Source organism: Poromitra crassiceps (assembly GCF_964638095.1).
Source record: "Poromitra crassiceps genome assembly, chromosome: 2".
Lineage (NCBI taxonomy): Eukaryota > Metazoa > Chordata > Actinopteri > Beryciformes > Melamphaidae > Poromitra > Poromitra crassiceps.
The window spans coordinates 2,873,399-2,890,248 of NC_139624.1; the positions used below are offsets into that span (position 1 = coordinate 2,873,399).

The 16,850-nt window shown below is 43.6% G+C and overlaps 1 protein-coding gene across 1 annotated transcript in view; it reads right to left on the reverse strand.

Moving 5' to 3' along the window:
• The window catches only part of plxnc1 (plexin C1), a gene marked incomplete at its 5' end in the record, with an annotated part of 113,647 nt that overhangs the window by 60,064 nt on the left and 36,733 nt on the right, over window positions 1-16,850 (reverse strand). The window contains 7 exons of the mRNA XM_083653339.1: window positions 1,971-2,104; window positions 3,503-3,538; window positions 7,977-8,052; window positions 8,695-8,797; window positions 12,548-12,710; window positions 13,882-13,990; window positions 15,134-15,234. Of these exons, the coding sequence (XP_083509465.1) occupies window positions 1,971-2,104; window positions 3,503-3,538; window positions 7,977-8,052; window positions 8,695-8,797; window positions 12,548-12,710; window positions 13,882-13,990; window positions 15,134-15,234 (722 nt within the window). The remainder of the gene's footprint in view (window positions 1-1,970; window positions 2,105-3,502; window positions 3,539-7,976; window positions 8,053-8,694; window positions 8,798-12,547; window positions 12,711-13,881; window positions 13,991-15,133; window positions 15,235-16,850) is intronic.

A 16,850-nucleotide genomic window follows, 5' to 3' on the forward strand; every position in this document is an offset into this window, starting at 1 on the left:
TTTCGGATGAAAAAGAGAGGAGGGGTGATGGAGAGGAGAATAATTCATAGCCTAGATCCTCCATGCACCGAAGGGCCAATACTGCGGCGTAGCACTAGCTCTATTGCAGCGGATTGGGTTCTCTTTTACCCCTCCCGCGGGCAACGTTGCAGACAGAGTAGTAAGGCTGATCCGTAGCGGCTTCTGGGACGTGAGTCGGGGTCTTAATTGGCCTCGGCTGGGTCTACTGGGCGAGGGTGTATGATGTTGACAGACCCGAAACACCTTACGACCCCAGATAACATCACTGATGACACGTCCTAGCGCATTCGGCAGTAGTGTATTTGAGAATGTAGAATCCTGGCTTGCCTCTGGCCAGTGACACTTAGGAAAGACTAGGTGACAACCAAGTATAGTTTGGTGACGAGCTGGAGAGACAGTTGACGGCCGGAGAGACGGCAACCGGTACGGGATGGGATTAGCACCCCATCTTGGCTCTCTCGTGAGGGAGAAATCCACAAACGCTACGGATTAGCCTCCTGAAAATCTGCGCAAGATCGGCGCGGCCTGGGGTCCTCCAGGCTAGAGCGAGGTGCTCGACGCAGGTAAATGACGTGCAGCGCACAGGCCCTCTTGAGGCGTCCTTGAGGTATCCTCTCAGCCTCTGGATTGCCTTTGCCACGGGAGGGTCTGGTGAGACGAAGGAGGAGCACGGCCAGGAGTAACCCACAGAGCCTAGATCCTCCATGCACCGAAGGGCCAATACTGCGGCGTAGCACTAGCTCTATTGCAGCGGATTGGGTTCTCTTTTACCCCTCCCGCGGGCAACGTTGCAGACAGAGTAGTAAGGCTGATCCGTAGCGGCTTCTGGGACGTGAGTCGGGGTCTTAATTGGCCTCGGCTGGGTCTACTGGGCGAGGGTGTATGATGTTGACAGACCCGAAACACCTTACGACCCCAGATAACATCACTGATGACACGTCCTAGCGCATGCGGCAGTAGTGTATTTGAGAATGTAGAATCCTGGCTTGCCTCTGGCCAGTGACACTTAGGAAAGACTAGGTGACAACCAAGTATAGTTTGGTGACGAGCTGGAGAGACAGTTGACGGCCGGAGAGACGGCAACCGGTACGGGATGGGATTAGCACCCCATCTTGGCTCTCTCGTGAGGGAGAAATCCACAAACGCTACGGAATAGCCTCCTGAAAATCTGCGCAATATCGGCGCGGCCTGGGGTCCTCCAGGCTAGAGCGAGGTGCTCGACGCAGGTAAATGACGTGCAGCGCACAGGCCCTCTTGAGGCGTCCTTGAGGTATCCTCTCAGCCTCTGGATTGCCTTTGCCACGGGAGGGTCTGGTGAGACGAAGGAGGAGCACGGCCAGGAGTAACCCACAGAGCCTAGATCCTCCATGCACCGAAGGGCCAATACTGCGGCGTAGCACTAGCTCTATTGCAGCGGATTGGGTTCTCTTTTACCCCTCCCGCGGGCAACGTTGCAGACAGAGTAGTAAGGCTGATCCGTAGCGGCTTCTGGGACGTGAGTCGGGGTCTTAATTGGCCTCGGCTGGGTCTACTGGGCGAGGGTGTATGATGTTGACAGACCCGAAACACCTTACGACCCCAGATAACATCACTGATGACACGTCCTAGCGCATGCGGCAGTAGTGTATTTGAGAATGAATATATAAAAATGTATTCCTAAAAACATAGCAATAAATGTATTTGTTTTAATGACCGTTGACAGTATCTTCTGATTTATGTGTGCAGATCTCTGTCCTGCAAATGTATACAAATTAGCGCATATTTTAGTAGTAATGCCTCATTTGCATATTTAAACGTACAATTTCAGAAAACTTAAAAATATAAAAAATATATTGTCTTAATGTCAGTAATCAACTGGGGAAGTTTCATGGTGATAGCTATTAATTAAAAAATTTACCCTATTCGGGTGTCTCACCTTACTATTATTATTGTTATTATTATTGACTCACTCCTTGGAACTGCAGTCCATGTGGGCCTGGATCCGGACTCGGGTCACATTCCACAGGTTCCGACCCGTCAAAACCGAGCGTTTTCTGCCATGGAACGACAGAACACTGGGTCTGACCGACGAGATCTCTGGTTTCTACAGTAACACACACACACACACACACACACACACACACACACACACACACACACACACACACACACACACACACACACACTGTTGTGATCTCTAACATCTCTAAAATGGACATCAGGCAAGAGGGAAGTCAGTTTTACTTCACAGTTAGCTGAAAAAAATCGCAATGTGAAATATTTCAATTTCAAATTTGCAAGAGGCTATAATTGTCTTGCTGGACTCTATATGAAAATTCTGGCATCATCTACTAACCCTCATGCCATCCATCATACCTTACAGTTCCATAACCAAAACAGCCAATCACAGTGTGAATAGAAAAACCTACACACCATTAGAATCTGAATCTGAATCAGAATCAGCTTTATTGGCTCTGGTTCGCTGAAAGGAACACTCCGCCCATTTTCAACCAGCTTTGTATCATTAGAACATCAGTAGTATATCAGAAAACTGTAAATGGTTTTGAAGTCTGTCATTTAATTTGACAGTTATTGAGTGTTAGTGGACCAGTGACATCACTGGTCCACACTAACTCAAATTAATAACTCATTAACTCAAATCAACTCTCAATAACTGTCAAACTATTCATCATTCATCTAGTTTGACAGTTATTGAGAGTTGATTTGAGTTGATGAGTTATTAATTTGAGTTAGTGTGGACCAGTGATGTCACTGGTCCACACTTTAACACTCAATAACTGTCAAATTAAATGACAGACTTCAAAACAGTTTACAGTTTTCTGATATACTACTGATGTTCTAATGATACAAAGCTGGTTGAAAATGGGCGGAGTGTTCCTTTAACTCTCAATGTACTCTCACACAACAGAAAAGTGAATGGTCAGGCTAAAATAGGCAAATAGGCAACAGACAAAGGATAGTTAAACATTTACTGCTATGTACAATCCAATAATAATGAGTGTATGAAAAAAGCGTCTATTTTGAATATGTGTATGAATGGATGTACAATATGTACAGTATATATGAATGTATATATGCATAAATAAACTATCTCCGTATAAATAAGCTGTATACATGTGTAAACAATCAGGTATCAGTTATTGGACAATTTTCCAGCTATTTACCCTTCAATGTGAACAAGGCTTTGAGTCAGATATTGTACAGATATTACTCAGTAAATTGTATTTCAAGTTGTGTGTGTGGTGTGCAGTTATGTATTTCACAGTAAACATATAACATTTGTGTGTGTGTGTGTGTGTGTGTGTGGTGTGCGTACAGGGGGGAGGGGTTATATATTATTTGTTGCAAATCAGTCAGCTGTAGTTCAGATGGTCACTAAATTTGATGGTGCAAATATAGGTCTTTTTTCCCCTAAAATATTGAAAAGTCAGCTAAAAATGCTGTGTGAATGTGGTCCTGATGTGAAGAGGATCAGACTTACCGGGAAGTTCAGTCCAGAATCAAACTGGCAAACCTCCTGCAGAAGAGAGGGAGAGAGAGAGAAAGAAAGAGTGGGGGACAGTGACAGAGAGTGCGGGGGGAAGGGACAGAGGGAGAGAGAGAGGAGATGAAGGAACACAAAGCATGCTGGGATGAGACAGCTTCCAGGCTGTTTGCATTAACAGCAGGTATAATAAAGTGGCCAGTGAGTGCCATTGAATAGAGAGCTGCAGGGATGACGTATTTTTGTAGGGCAACCTGAAAGTTAACATCGCCCTGCCCCTGGGTTCCCTCGTCAAATAAAGAAAGACAAAAAAGGAAAAATCCATTGGGTTGGATTATTGCAGAAAATAAGATCTGTGCTTAACAAAGGTGTTTGATACTTTGTTGTATTCAGCAAGATAATCTTCAAAAATAAACATCACTTTTATGATTTTTGAAGTGTAAATACGATCACCAGGAAATCACAAGTGTGGTGTTCATTTGTGAAGATGATCTTGCTGGACAGAAAAAACTGTCGTAAACTTTTGTTAACCACAGTCCTTATTGCAGGCATCGATCCAAAACCCATTGAAAAAACCCTTTGAGATGAGGGAACCCAAGCTAACTAGTCTAGGACCTGGCTCAGCCTCAGATATGTATGCACTTCATTTAGGAGAGAATATCTCAACTGTTATAGACTAATATGACCCCTGCAAACAACTTGGGATGTGTGCCAAAATCTCTATCTGGGACGAAAACCCCGAAAATGGCCAAAATGGCCAGGTTTTCTAAAAAGTGAATGCGATTTTTTTCCCTTCAACGATATCCTCATTAATTTCTACCAGTTTCATCTTCACATTAAATGAAATAGTTTTATATTACACTTTTTCTTTATTTTATTTTTTGCAATTTAGGCAATATATCATTAAATATACATAAAATAGCATATAAACTGTTGTAACTACAGATTGTTCAGAATGGCAACTTATTACAATACAACTAACAAGACGCAGGAATTACCATATTAACTTAAACTGTCTGGACTTAAAGCAAAGTTAGAGCTTTCGTGTCATCTTGAGTTGAACTGACAATTAGGAATTTCTGGCTCAGAAATGTATGCACTTCCGTTAGGAGAGAAGATCTTAACTGTTAGAGACTAATATGACCCCTGCAAACAACTTGGGGTGTGTGCCAAAATCTCTATACGGGGCGAAAACCCCGAAAATGGCCAAAATGGCCCTTTTGACACTACAGGTGAATAGTATTTTTTTTCGATAAATTGCTATAACAGGTGAGATATTCTCTCCTAAATTAAGTGCATACATATTCTGAGCCAGGTCCTAGGCTAAACTCATTTAGGACTAGTTTTAGGACTCATTACTAATATGAAAAGCTATTGGGGCCGTCTGGCAATCTCATAATAACATCTGGGTGTGGATTTTCTGTCTGTGGGAGAAAGAAGAAGAATAACCAAAACAACCACCAAACAATTTTGATTGCTATTTTAACTGTTCTGCCAGCCACAGTGCTGCCCATCAGCTGTTCTGCCAGTCACAGTGCTGCCCATCAGCAGTGGGTCATTTAAATGTTCAGACTGACACTGATGAGCCAGACAGGAGAAACATCAAACGTCTCTTCTCTTCTCGGTAAACGAAAAACAACCAACAAGACAGAAGGAAAGTAAGTGGGCGGGGCTTGCTCCCTTTTCTATATCTACTACAGCATAATGTCACTTATAAATAGTCTATTGATCCAGCAGATTTCCCTCCAAATCCACCCATTAAAAATGATGTCAAAAGCCGTGTAAAGACTGCCAGTGTTCTTGCAGATGATGTTGTTTACGATAATTACTGTATAGCCTGCTAATATCTCTAAATGAATCTGGTGATGATGTAGGCCTACTGTTGGTAAAAGTCTGTGGAGACCTATGTGATTCCCAAACAGGGGTACGCTAGTCTCACGTGGTCAGACCCAATGTCTTACGTCAGCACACTTTCAGCGACGGAGGGACTGAATCACAAGTCAGGTTTCACCACAGGAAATCCCCTGGCTCCAATGATCATGGAGGAAGTCCGGCTCTCTGCGTGCATCATTCAAAATGTACCGACCACGAGTTCCATCATGCAAATAATGAAGTCTCTGGTTGGTCAATTCATGTCTTGTTTTGGTCCTTGACCACTTTTCAAGAATTGTGCACCAGATGTAGATATCTATATCTACGGCTGACTGACTACTGCGAGACTAGGGGTACGTGTACCCCTAGGCATACTTGAGCAGCTTGCAGGGGGCATGTGGAAAGATTGCGGATTACAATTTATTTACAAAATGATAGAAAAAAACAAGTCATTTCATAGGCCCATTGCTAAAATGGTATGTATGCGCCATGATTACTCCCCCCAGCAGGTGTCAACTGTTACACTATTCTGTGAAGAGGTCACGTTCACGCATGTCAAAACTGCGCACAAACCAAATAGCTATAAATGGCTCAAACGTCCAGTTGCAGTCGCACCAGATTCAGTTTTAGGGGAGCCCGGTGACCAAAGGAAGAAAGAGGCCAAGCCCAAACACTGGTGGTTCAGTGACACATATATTTTGTATGGATTTAGGCTACTCGTATGTTCACTGACCCATTGCAGCCACAGTGTTTTCTCTGAGGCACAAACAATAGGCATGAGTGAGGGGCAACTATTGCCATGAGTGAGGGGGTACTATTGGCATGAGTGATGGGGCACTATTGGCATGAGTGAGGGGCACTATTGGTATGAGTGATGGGGCACTATTGGTATGAGTGATGGGGCACTATTGGCATGAGTGATGGGGCACTATTGGTATGAGTGATGGGGCACTATTGGCATGAGTGAGGGGCACTATTGGCATGAGTGAGGGGCACTATTGGCATGAGTGAGGGGCACTATTGGTATGAGTGATGGGGCACTATTGGTATGAGTGATGGGGCACTATTGGCATGAGTGAGGGGCACTATTGGTATGAGTGATGGGGCACTATTGGCATGAGTGATGGGGCACTATTGGTATGAGTGATGGGGCACTATTGGCATGAGTGATGGGGCACTATTGGTATGAGTGAGGGGCACTATTGGTATGAGTGATGGGGCACTATTGGCATGAGTGATGGGGCACTATTGGTATGAGTGATGGGGCACTATTGGCATGAGTGAGGGGCACTATTGGTATGAGTGATGGGGCACTATTGGTATGAGTGATGGGGCACTATTGGCATGAGTGATGGGGCACTATTGGTATGAGTGATGGGGCACTATTGGCATGAGTGAGGGGCACTATTGGTATGAGTGATGGGGCACTATTGGTATGAGTGATGGGGCACTATTGGCATGAGTGATGGGGCACTATTGGTATGAGTGATGGGGCACTATTGGCATGAGTGATGGGGCACTATTGGTATGAGTGATGGGGCACTATTGGCATGAGTGAGGGGCACTATTGGTATGAGTGATGGGGCACTATTGGTATGAGTGAGGGGCACTATTGGCATGAGTGATGGGGCACTATTAGCATGAGTGAGGGGCACTATTGGTATGAGTGATGGGGCACTATTGGTATGAGTGAGGGGCACTATTGGTATGAGTGATGGGGCACTATTGGTATGAGTGATGGGGCACTATTGGCATGAGTGAGGGGCACTATTGGTATGAGTGATGGGGCACTATTGGTATGAGTGATGGGGCACTATTGGTATGAGTGATGGGGCACTATTGGTATGAGTGATGGGGCACTATTGGCATGAGTGATGGGGCACTATTGGTATGAGTGATGGGGCACTATTGGTATGAGTGAGGGGCACTATTGGCATGAGTGAGGGGCACTATTGGTATGAGTGAGGGGCACTATTGGTATGAGTGATGGGGCACTATTGGTATGAGTGAGGGGCACTATTGGTATGAGTGATGGGGCACTATTGGTATGAGTGATGGGGCACTATTGGTATGAGTGAGGGGCACTATTGGCATGAGTGAGGGGCACTATTGGTATGAGTGATGGGGCACTATTGGTATGAGTGATGGGGCACTATTGGTATGAGTGAGGGGCACTATTGGCATGAGTGAGGGGCACTATTGGTATGAGTGATGGGGCACTATTGGTATGAGTGATGGGGCACTATTGGCATGAGTGATGGGGCACTATTGGCATGAGTGAGGGGTACTATTGATATGAGTGAGGGGTACTATTGGCATGAGTGATGGGTACTATTGGCATGAGTGATGGGGCACTATTGGCATGAGTGAGGGGCACTATTGGCATGAGTGAGGGGTACTATTGATATGAGTGAGGGGGCACTATTGGCATGAGTGATGGGTACTATTGGCATGAGTGAGGGGTACTATTGATATGAGTGAGGGTACTATTGGTATGAGTGAGGGGGCATTATTGGCATGGCAAAACAGCTCAAGGGTTACATAAGACAAACAAAGGTTGGGAACCACTGTCTTAAAGGATGAATAGGTGTATTATTACACTGATAGCTCCTGTCGTCGCCCAGGAACACACATTGTTTCTCCAGCTGCATCCAACCGAGACGCACCGACGACACCTGGGCACAAAACAAACGTTATCAGAGGTCCAGATATCATGTTAACACCATCAATATCAAATTCTGATATCACAATGATTTGATCAACTCAAAGATCATATGAATTATTATAAAAAGTTATTGAGAGCTTTCAGGTGATGTCACCCCCCTCCGGTGGCCATGTTGGAGGTGGTCTACTCTGTGAACAGCTGACTGTGTTTTGTCATCTCAGCAGAATCGAACAGACGGTCAATTTCTGTCACTGTCATTTCATCACTGATCCATCTGATTGATATGGTGTTTCGATTTTGTAAGTTTAGCTAACGATAGCATCTGGTCAGCTAACCATCATTGTCTTGTTGTTAACACATCTGATTAGCACTCTAGCTAACATAGCTAGTAGCCAGGGGTGTAGTGCTAAATACAGAGGTGGCCAGGTAAACTACCCAAGGTCAGTAGTTTAACCACCTTGTTTCCCCTCATTGATTGATACGGTTGATCTGAAAATAGGTGAGTAAATTAAGAGGTGGGTGTTTACTTGTGTTTACCCTCCACTACACCCCTGCTAGTAGCAGTTAGCATTAGCATATTCACATTAACATCTGCGTGTTTGCTGGTCAGGTTAACTCAAGCTACAACTCAGTGTATCAGACTGTCACTCACAGGGCAGAAGTGGGTGTTCCTCTGATGTCAGAACAGTTGGTCAGCTCCAGTGTTTCTTTCAGAGAATCCATCCCAACTCTAATCCTCACAGTGACCTCCAGGCCTGTTGATAGGAAACAACATGATGAATGGCGGGAGCCACAAAATGAAGAATAGCTTGATTCCAAAGTCATGTGATTTTGTCATGGCTCTGTGGCTCTCAGGAGCCAAGTTCAGTCCAGTTAACTGGAAGTGAGACATCAGAACAAACACAATGTGAAAAATAATTCACTGTTTAACCAACAGGAAGTGAGGAAGAGGAACAAGGACCGAGCCATAACAGCCTGAAATACTCCTGGCTGTGACCACAGAATGGCTTTGTAAGAGCTCGTATTGTTCGAGAGAACTGCTAGTAACATAACTGAAATGAGAGCTAAGCCGGGAGACAGAAATGATTTATTTGAGAACAATTAGTCTTCTCAGATGTGGTTCTGTATAGTCTTTGACATTAAATCCACACTATAGTCTATACTACTAGAGCCGTTGAGCTAGCAGCTGTACCAAAGTCAACTACCTGCAGAACCAGTGAAGTCAGATATGTCAGAAGAACGACACATACTCTAAGAAAAGTGATTTCTGTGGTAAAGGTAAAGCTCACTATTGAATGTTATTGAACTTATTAGAGACCAAGTCAAGACGGAGGGCTACGGAGCCCCTAAAGTTCTGAAAGGTTATATTTATTTTGAGGATGCTAAATTGTGTGCACATTTTAGTTAATTGTGCGCACAATATATTAAATTGTGCGCAAAATTTAACTAAAATGTGCGCACAATTTACCTAAAATGTGCGCACAATTGAACTAAAATGTGCGCACAATTTACCTAAAATGTGCGCACAATTTACTAAAATGTGCGCACGATTTACCTAAATCGTAAAAGAAAAAAGAAAAAAAAAGAACTAAATCGTGCGCAGGTTTTAGTTCAATCGTGCGCACAATTTTTTTTTTTTTTTTTTTTTTTTACAATTTAGCACACATTTTAGTCAATCGTGGACACTTTTGACAATACAATTATCTGTCATTGACTGCAAGCTCTCTTTATTACCAGGGCTGGGAGGGTTACCTAAAAAATGTAATCCGATACAATTACTAGTTACCTGTTAAACATTTTAATCAGTAACGTAATCCAAATACGACAATAGACAAGCAATGTAACACATTACTTTCAGTTACTTTTGCACAAATTTCCTGCATTTGACTACTGGAGTCTGGGAGCATGCTCCTCAGAAGGCCCTTCCCCCCCCAAAACAGCTCTGTAATACTAATTTCAGACCTTATATTATGTGTTGGTTACAGCAGGCTATCAGCCAATGTACCTAGTGCCACCTGTTTCTCATTAATAATAATACAATCGTGCGCACGTTTTAGGTAAATCGAGCGCACGTTTTTTTTTTTTTTTTTACGATTTAGGTAAATCGTGCGCACATTTTAGTAAATCGTGCGCACATTTTAGTTAAATTTTGCGCACATTTTAGTTAAATTTTGCGCACATTTTAGGTAAATACGGGGTCTTCACCAAGATCTTCAGCCAGTCCCTCTCCCAGGCAGCCGTTCCACCCTGCCTGAAGACCTCCACAATCATCCCAGTACCGAAGAAGAACAACATTAGCTGCCTGAACGACTACCGTCCAGTTGCACTCACACCCATCATCATGAAGTGCTTCGAGAAGCTGGTCCGGACCCACATCATCTCGGCACTCCCTCCCGGGCTCGACCCTCACCAGTTCGCCTACAGAGCCAACAGGTCCACGGAGGACGCCATCGCCACAGCTCTCCACTCTACTCTGAGCCACCTGGAGCAGCGGGGGAGCTACGCGCGGCTGCTCTTTGTGGACTACAGCTCGGCGTTCAACACCATCATCCCTGACAGACTGGTAACCAAACTGTCAGACCTGGGAATATCAAACTCCATCTGCCTGTGGATTAAGGACTTCCTGTCGGATCGCCCCCAGAGGGTGAAGGTAGGCCACCACACCTCATCAAGCATAAACCTCAGCACCGGCTCTCCCCAGGGCTGCATGCTGAGCCCCCTTCTCTACTCCCTCTACACTTACGACTGCACCCCTGCCCACCCCAGCAACTCCATCATCAAGTTTGCGGAGACACCACTGTGGTGGGGCTCATCTCTGGGGGAGACGAGTCTGCGTACCGGGATGAGGTGGAGAAGCTGTCGGTGTGGTGCACGGAAAACAACTTGGTCCTGAACACCTCCAAGACCAAGGAACTAATCATCGACTACAGGAGGAAGAAAACAGACACTCAGCCCCTGGCTATCAGTGGGGACTGCGTGGAGAGGGCTTCCGACTTCCGATTCCTGGGTGTCCATCTAGATGACGACCTGACCTGGAGCACCAACACCACTGCTACCATCAAGAAGGCACACCAGAGACTGTACTTCCTGAGAGTAATCAGGAACAACCATCTCGCACAGGAACTGCTGGTCTCCTTCTACCGGTGCTCCATCGAGAGTATCCTCACGTACTGTATCTGTGTGTGGTTCTGCAGCTGTACAGCCGCGGAGAGGAAGGCGCTCCAGAGAGTCGTCAACACCGCCCAGAAGATCGTCGGCTGCCCCCCCCCCCCCCCCCCCTGGCTGACCTGTACAGCTCCCGCTGTCTCAAGAAAGCCCACAGTATCCTCAAAGACCCATCCCACCCCAGCCACTGCCACTTTGAACTGCTGCCCTCGGGCAGACGCTACAGAGCAATGAGGGCACGAACGAGTCGGTTCAGAGACAGTTTATTTCCAAGAGCCATAGCTGCGCTCAACATGACCTAACACAGTTATCTTAGATATACTGTATGTAGACTGTATATATAGAATATATATATATATATATATATATATATATATATATATATATATATAGATATATATAGAATATATATAATAATAATAAGAATATGTACATAGAATGTTCAAGAATGCACACACAGAACCAAGTTCAATGTCGATGCTTAATGTATATAGGACTGTGTATATAGGACTGTGAAATATGCTAAGTGGAATGACCGTCCCGAATGTATAGAGTGTACAAGAGTGTACAGAGTGTACAACTTGAAACTAGACACTTTTTACTTTTTTACTTTTTTATTACCTCGTACTTTTATACACTGAACACTTTTATCCTTATTACCTCGTTACTTTTTAATACCTTATCTTTATTACCTTAACTTATTGTATTGTTTTGTCTAACGCACCTAGGGGATTGCTTCAATTTCGTTGTTCTTAAACTTGTTTTTGTAACAGTGACAAATAAAGCTCATTCATTCATTCAAATACCTTTAGTGGTTTAATAATAATAATTCATTTATTTTATATAGCGCTTTTTCCAGGCTTTTTGCAGGGAGAAAACAAACCAAACATCAATGAAATCACACATTTCTTATATTTTCAGTAGCGCGTGAAACAGACAAAACAGCCATGCGACTGAGACAAGTCAAATATTGCAGCCCTGATCACATTCCTTAAAAAATAATATTAAAAATTTGAATAACAGTAATTTTCTTTTTAAATATCAGGCAGTTGTAGATCAGGTAGATTTTTTTCCTACCAAAACACAAATAGACCCCCTTTACAACTGGCATTAAAATGTGTTTGGTGATGGGATTGCAATGGGATAGTGCTTGACCACATGAAGGTATAGGTGCAAATGCAGCCTGGACACATTGAGGCCGGATTCTGATCTGATCGGTCGATTACACCACACCAGGTGTAAACGTAAGGTTAAACCATACAGTATACAATCTGGATATGAGATGTATTGTTTTGGAGAGAAACCATTCAAGTGTTCTTTAGGAGTTCAAAGTCACTGACCTTCAGCAGGCAGTGTGCTGTTGAGAATGCAGGTGCATTGTGGGAAGTTGGGGGCGGGCCCTGTTGTGCTACACAGCTCGCCGCTCCTCCTAATAAATTCACAGGCGAAGTTATCTAGTGACCGTCGACCCAGACTCAGGTGGGTCTGAACAGTCACACTGACCTGAGGAGAAAGCGAGATGCAGGGGTTGAAATTAGGGATGCACGATATATCGGCAATCATATCGGTATCGGCCGATGTTGGTCATTTTTTAACATATCGGTCATATCGGTATCGGTCAGATGTTGCAATGTTAATATCGGTTATCGTTATCAGCCAAATTCTTCACATTGATATGAAATAATGCAGTAAATCTATGATTTATGGGCTTTTCCAAAGGCTTTGCAAATAAAGAAATGCATAACTTTTTCAAATTCAGTGTTAACATGTGTTTTTCAGTATGTACAAAATGTGATGATCATAAAAATGTGGTTTTATACAGATCATATCGACATCGGTAAATATCGGTTATCGGCCATAACAGCAATGTTAATATCGGTTATCGGCATCGGCCAAAATTTTCATATCGGTGCATCCCTAGTTGAAATGTGAAACGGACTCGACCGATGATCCACAACTGACCAAGAAATTAAAAGGCTTAAAGGAGAATTTCGTTTTTTTTTAACCTGGACCCCTCTCCTCACATTAATTATGATCTGACGACTCACCCAGTGATCTCCGCAGCTTTTTTGTCCGTCCTAGGCGTTGTTGTGATCGAAATAGTGTGCAAGCCAGTCCTAGAATGTAGCTCCGTGGGGGCCAAGTGGCAGCATGTTTTCCTCCATCTAAATAGACAGTTTTATTCCCGTTTTCGATGCATATTGTCATAAACTGTTCCCTAAGGAACGATCAGACTGCAATTCTCCCCCGGGCTCTTTTCACTGGTGGTTACAGGCATCCCATTTTTGCCTGTCGGGTCAGTGAGACACAACTCTCGTCAGGAAAGTCTCACTGACCCGACAGGCGGAAATGGGATGCCTGGGATTCCTGGCATGCCTGTAACAACTACCGCTGGCACTCTTTACCGCTGTAAAGAGCCCGGGGGACAATAGCAGTCTACTGGTTCTTTAGGGATCCGAAAACGGGAATAAAACTGTCTATTTAGATGGAGGAAAACACGCTGCCACTTGGCCCCCACGGAGCTACATTCTAGGACTGGCTTGCACACTATTTAGATCACAACAACGCCTAGGACGGAGATCACTGGGTGAGTCGACAGATCATAATTAATGTGAGGAGAGGGCTGCAGGTTAAAAAAAAACGAAATTCTCCTTTAATTGTCCCTTGTTTGTACCTGCCCACCGCTTGTCCTCTCCACTCGATAGGAAACCATTTTCTGTTGTCTGGCATCCTTGGGAATGGACAACCAGAATGAGTCTGGACACTTGTCTTCAAACGTACAACTGGAGTGGTCCCATAGGAAAGATAAGGTTATTACCAAGTTTACAATTCTTTGAATTAGGTATGCAAATTGGAATCTCCTTAATTGATTAATTGGTCGCATTCAATTAATCATTATGTAAAAAATTGCTTTTGACACTGAAAATAGAACATACATAACAAACATAATATTCATAACATAACATAACACATAAATGCGCGTTTTTACACCTGTCTTAGGTCTACTCAACAAGTTAATGAACCAACCAAACTTCCTGCATTAGCTGTCATTGTGCTTATAGACTTATATGTATTTCAACATATTATTACAATCTTTACAATTAATACTGTCATCTTTTTGGGTGTAATTCTCCCACACTGGACCTTTTGCCTGCTTGCTTGGCTTTCTTCTTCCTCTGTATAAGCGAGGAAAGTTAAATTGCAGCCTTGTGGTGGTAAATCATCAAGCAAAAAATAAATAAAGAGAAATTAGCACATAGCCTACATTGTCGATTAATCAGTTCATATATGGGGTGAATTAAGGGTGATTGGGTCAGTTTTTAATTTCCGCCTTGTGGAAGCTTTCTTGCCATGAATTAAAAAAAAAAGTCCAACACATGATACATTATGTAATAGTGAAGATGTTACCTAACCATTTCAGGAGGAAAAAAGATGACATCATATGCCAAAGAGGAATTGGGTGTAAACTCACCCAATTTTTCCGTAACGTAACATTTGGGTGATTGGGACAGGACCTTTGGGTGATAGAGACGGACGGACGGACGGACGGACGGACGGACAGACAACCCGAAACCATAATGCCTCCGGCGGAGGCATAAAAATTGTTCAACACTGCACTAGGCAAGATTTTTATGTAAAAATACATCCGTTTTTAGCAACCTAAAATATGCTGCAGGTTCACCCTGTTTGCCCAATAAAATTCTCTCTGGTATCAACACTGGTGGGAAATCTTGGAAGTGACAAATCAAACGGTAAGCACGAAATCCAAAAAGTCTGCTGAGCCGTGGTTTGATTCATCACTTCCGAGCCAAAATATTTTGTTTCCACAAGCTGCCATCTTTTGTAGCAATGAACGATACAGCAAAACATCATCTGTGCTAAATCTGCTCCATAGTAAATGTGAGAGATGTGTGCAGATGTCTGACCTGCTGACAGAGCTGCACCAGCCACAGAAGGGATCCTGTGCAGACCAACAGGCCTGCAGACTCCTGTGTGTTTGACACTGAGACACCGGTACACGTTTCAACTGGAACCAAAACACATGCACACAGTCAGCAACACGCAGCAAACATGGCCCACATGTGGTGCTATGGTGGCAAACAGACAGACATGTGAGGCTGGAGACACACTAGAGCAGTGATTCCCAAAGCGTAGGCCGTGGCCCCCTGGTGGGCCGTGGAGGTACTGCAGGTGGGCCACGATTGGTCTGCCTTAGTCTGGGCACCCTTCACACCGCTTTTGGCCATGGTGGCGTAAACCAAGGAAACAGGAAACAACACCGGAAATAAGTGCGCAAAAAAACGTCTTTGTTGCCGTTAGCTTGACGCGGCGAGGTTACGTTAGCTAGAGCCTGATAAAAAGAACAACAACACAAGTTGTATAGTAGTGTTAGCACATTTCTCCAGTAGTCACTGCTGAGGAAGGTTTCTGGAGAGCCAAAGACAATGGAGTACTCGCCATGAAATCTTATGATCAATGTCCATGTCTTTCCAAGCACAGGCAGCAGAGATGCCTTTGGATTTCAACTGTTGTACTTGATCCTCCATTATCGATAACAGCAGTCAGACAACTATAACTATTCCATCAACTGGCCATTTGTTAGAAAAGTAAAGCTTCTGTATTGGCTTAAAATATGTGATATTGTGAATCCGTTTCTACAATAACTTCTTTAAAAACTTTGTTCGGGGGGGGACTGGAATATACAGCTAAACCCAGTCCTAGACTCTACAAACCCAACAAAGAGGATTAATTCTGAATCACTGTATGTAAAAAAGTTGCTTAAAGAGGTTGGTTTGGCAGACATATGGAGGGAATTCAATCCTTCAGTGAAACAATTTACTTTCTTTTCATACCCCCATGCTGTTCACTCAAGGATTGATTATTTCTTTTTGTTTAATTCAGAGAGACATCGGATTGTTGATTGTACGATAGGGGCTAAAGATGTGTCAGATCATGCAGGAGTGTATTTGAAGCTGCATTTAGAGGTCCAAGCTAAGAACACGATCTGGAGGCTTAATACTAGCCTCCTGAACGATAGCCTATATGTAGAATATATAAAGAAAGAAATCAGGGAGTATTTAGAATTCAACAGCAAAGAGGATATCTCACCAAGTGTCCTATGGGATGCTGCGAAAGCGGTACTGAGAGGAAAAGTCATAATGTGGTCCTCTAAAATGAAAAAGCTGAAACAGGCACAAGTGACCTACTTAACAAACAAATTAAAAATACTGGAACAGGAACACGTGAAATCAAGTGACTCTCACATTTTAGAAGAAATAAAAACAACAAAACACGAATTGAATGCAAAATTGGACAGCCAAGTGGAAACTAAATTAAAATATATTAAGCAGAGATATTATGAAACGGGGCCGAGAGCGCAAAAAATGTTGGCATGGAAACTACGTAAACAGCAGACGGAAAGGTCAATTTTCAAAATCAGGGACCCTGAGACCAAGGTGTTGAGTTATAAACCAGAGGACATACAACAGACTTTTGAAAAATATTATAAAGAATTATACTCACAACCTGAAGCAGCGGATACATCACTCATTAAAACGTTTTTGGAATCATTAGATCTACCATCAATAGGTGAGGAACAGAACGAATTGGCAACTCGAGCAATAACGAAAGCAGAAGTGGACA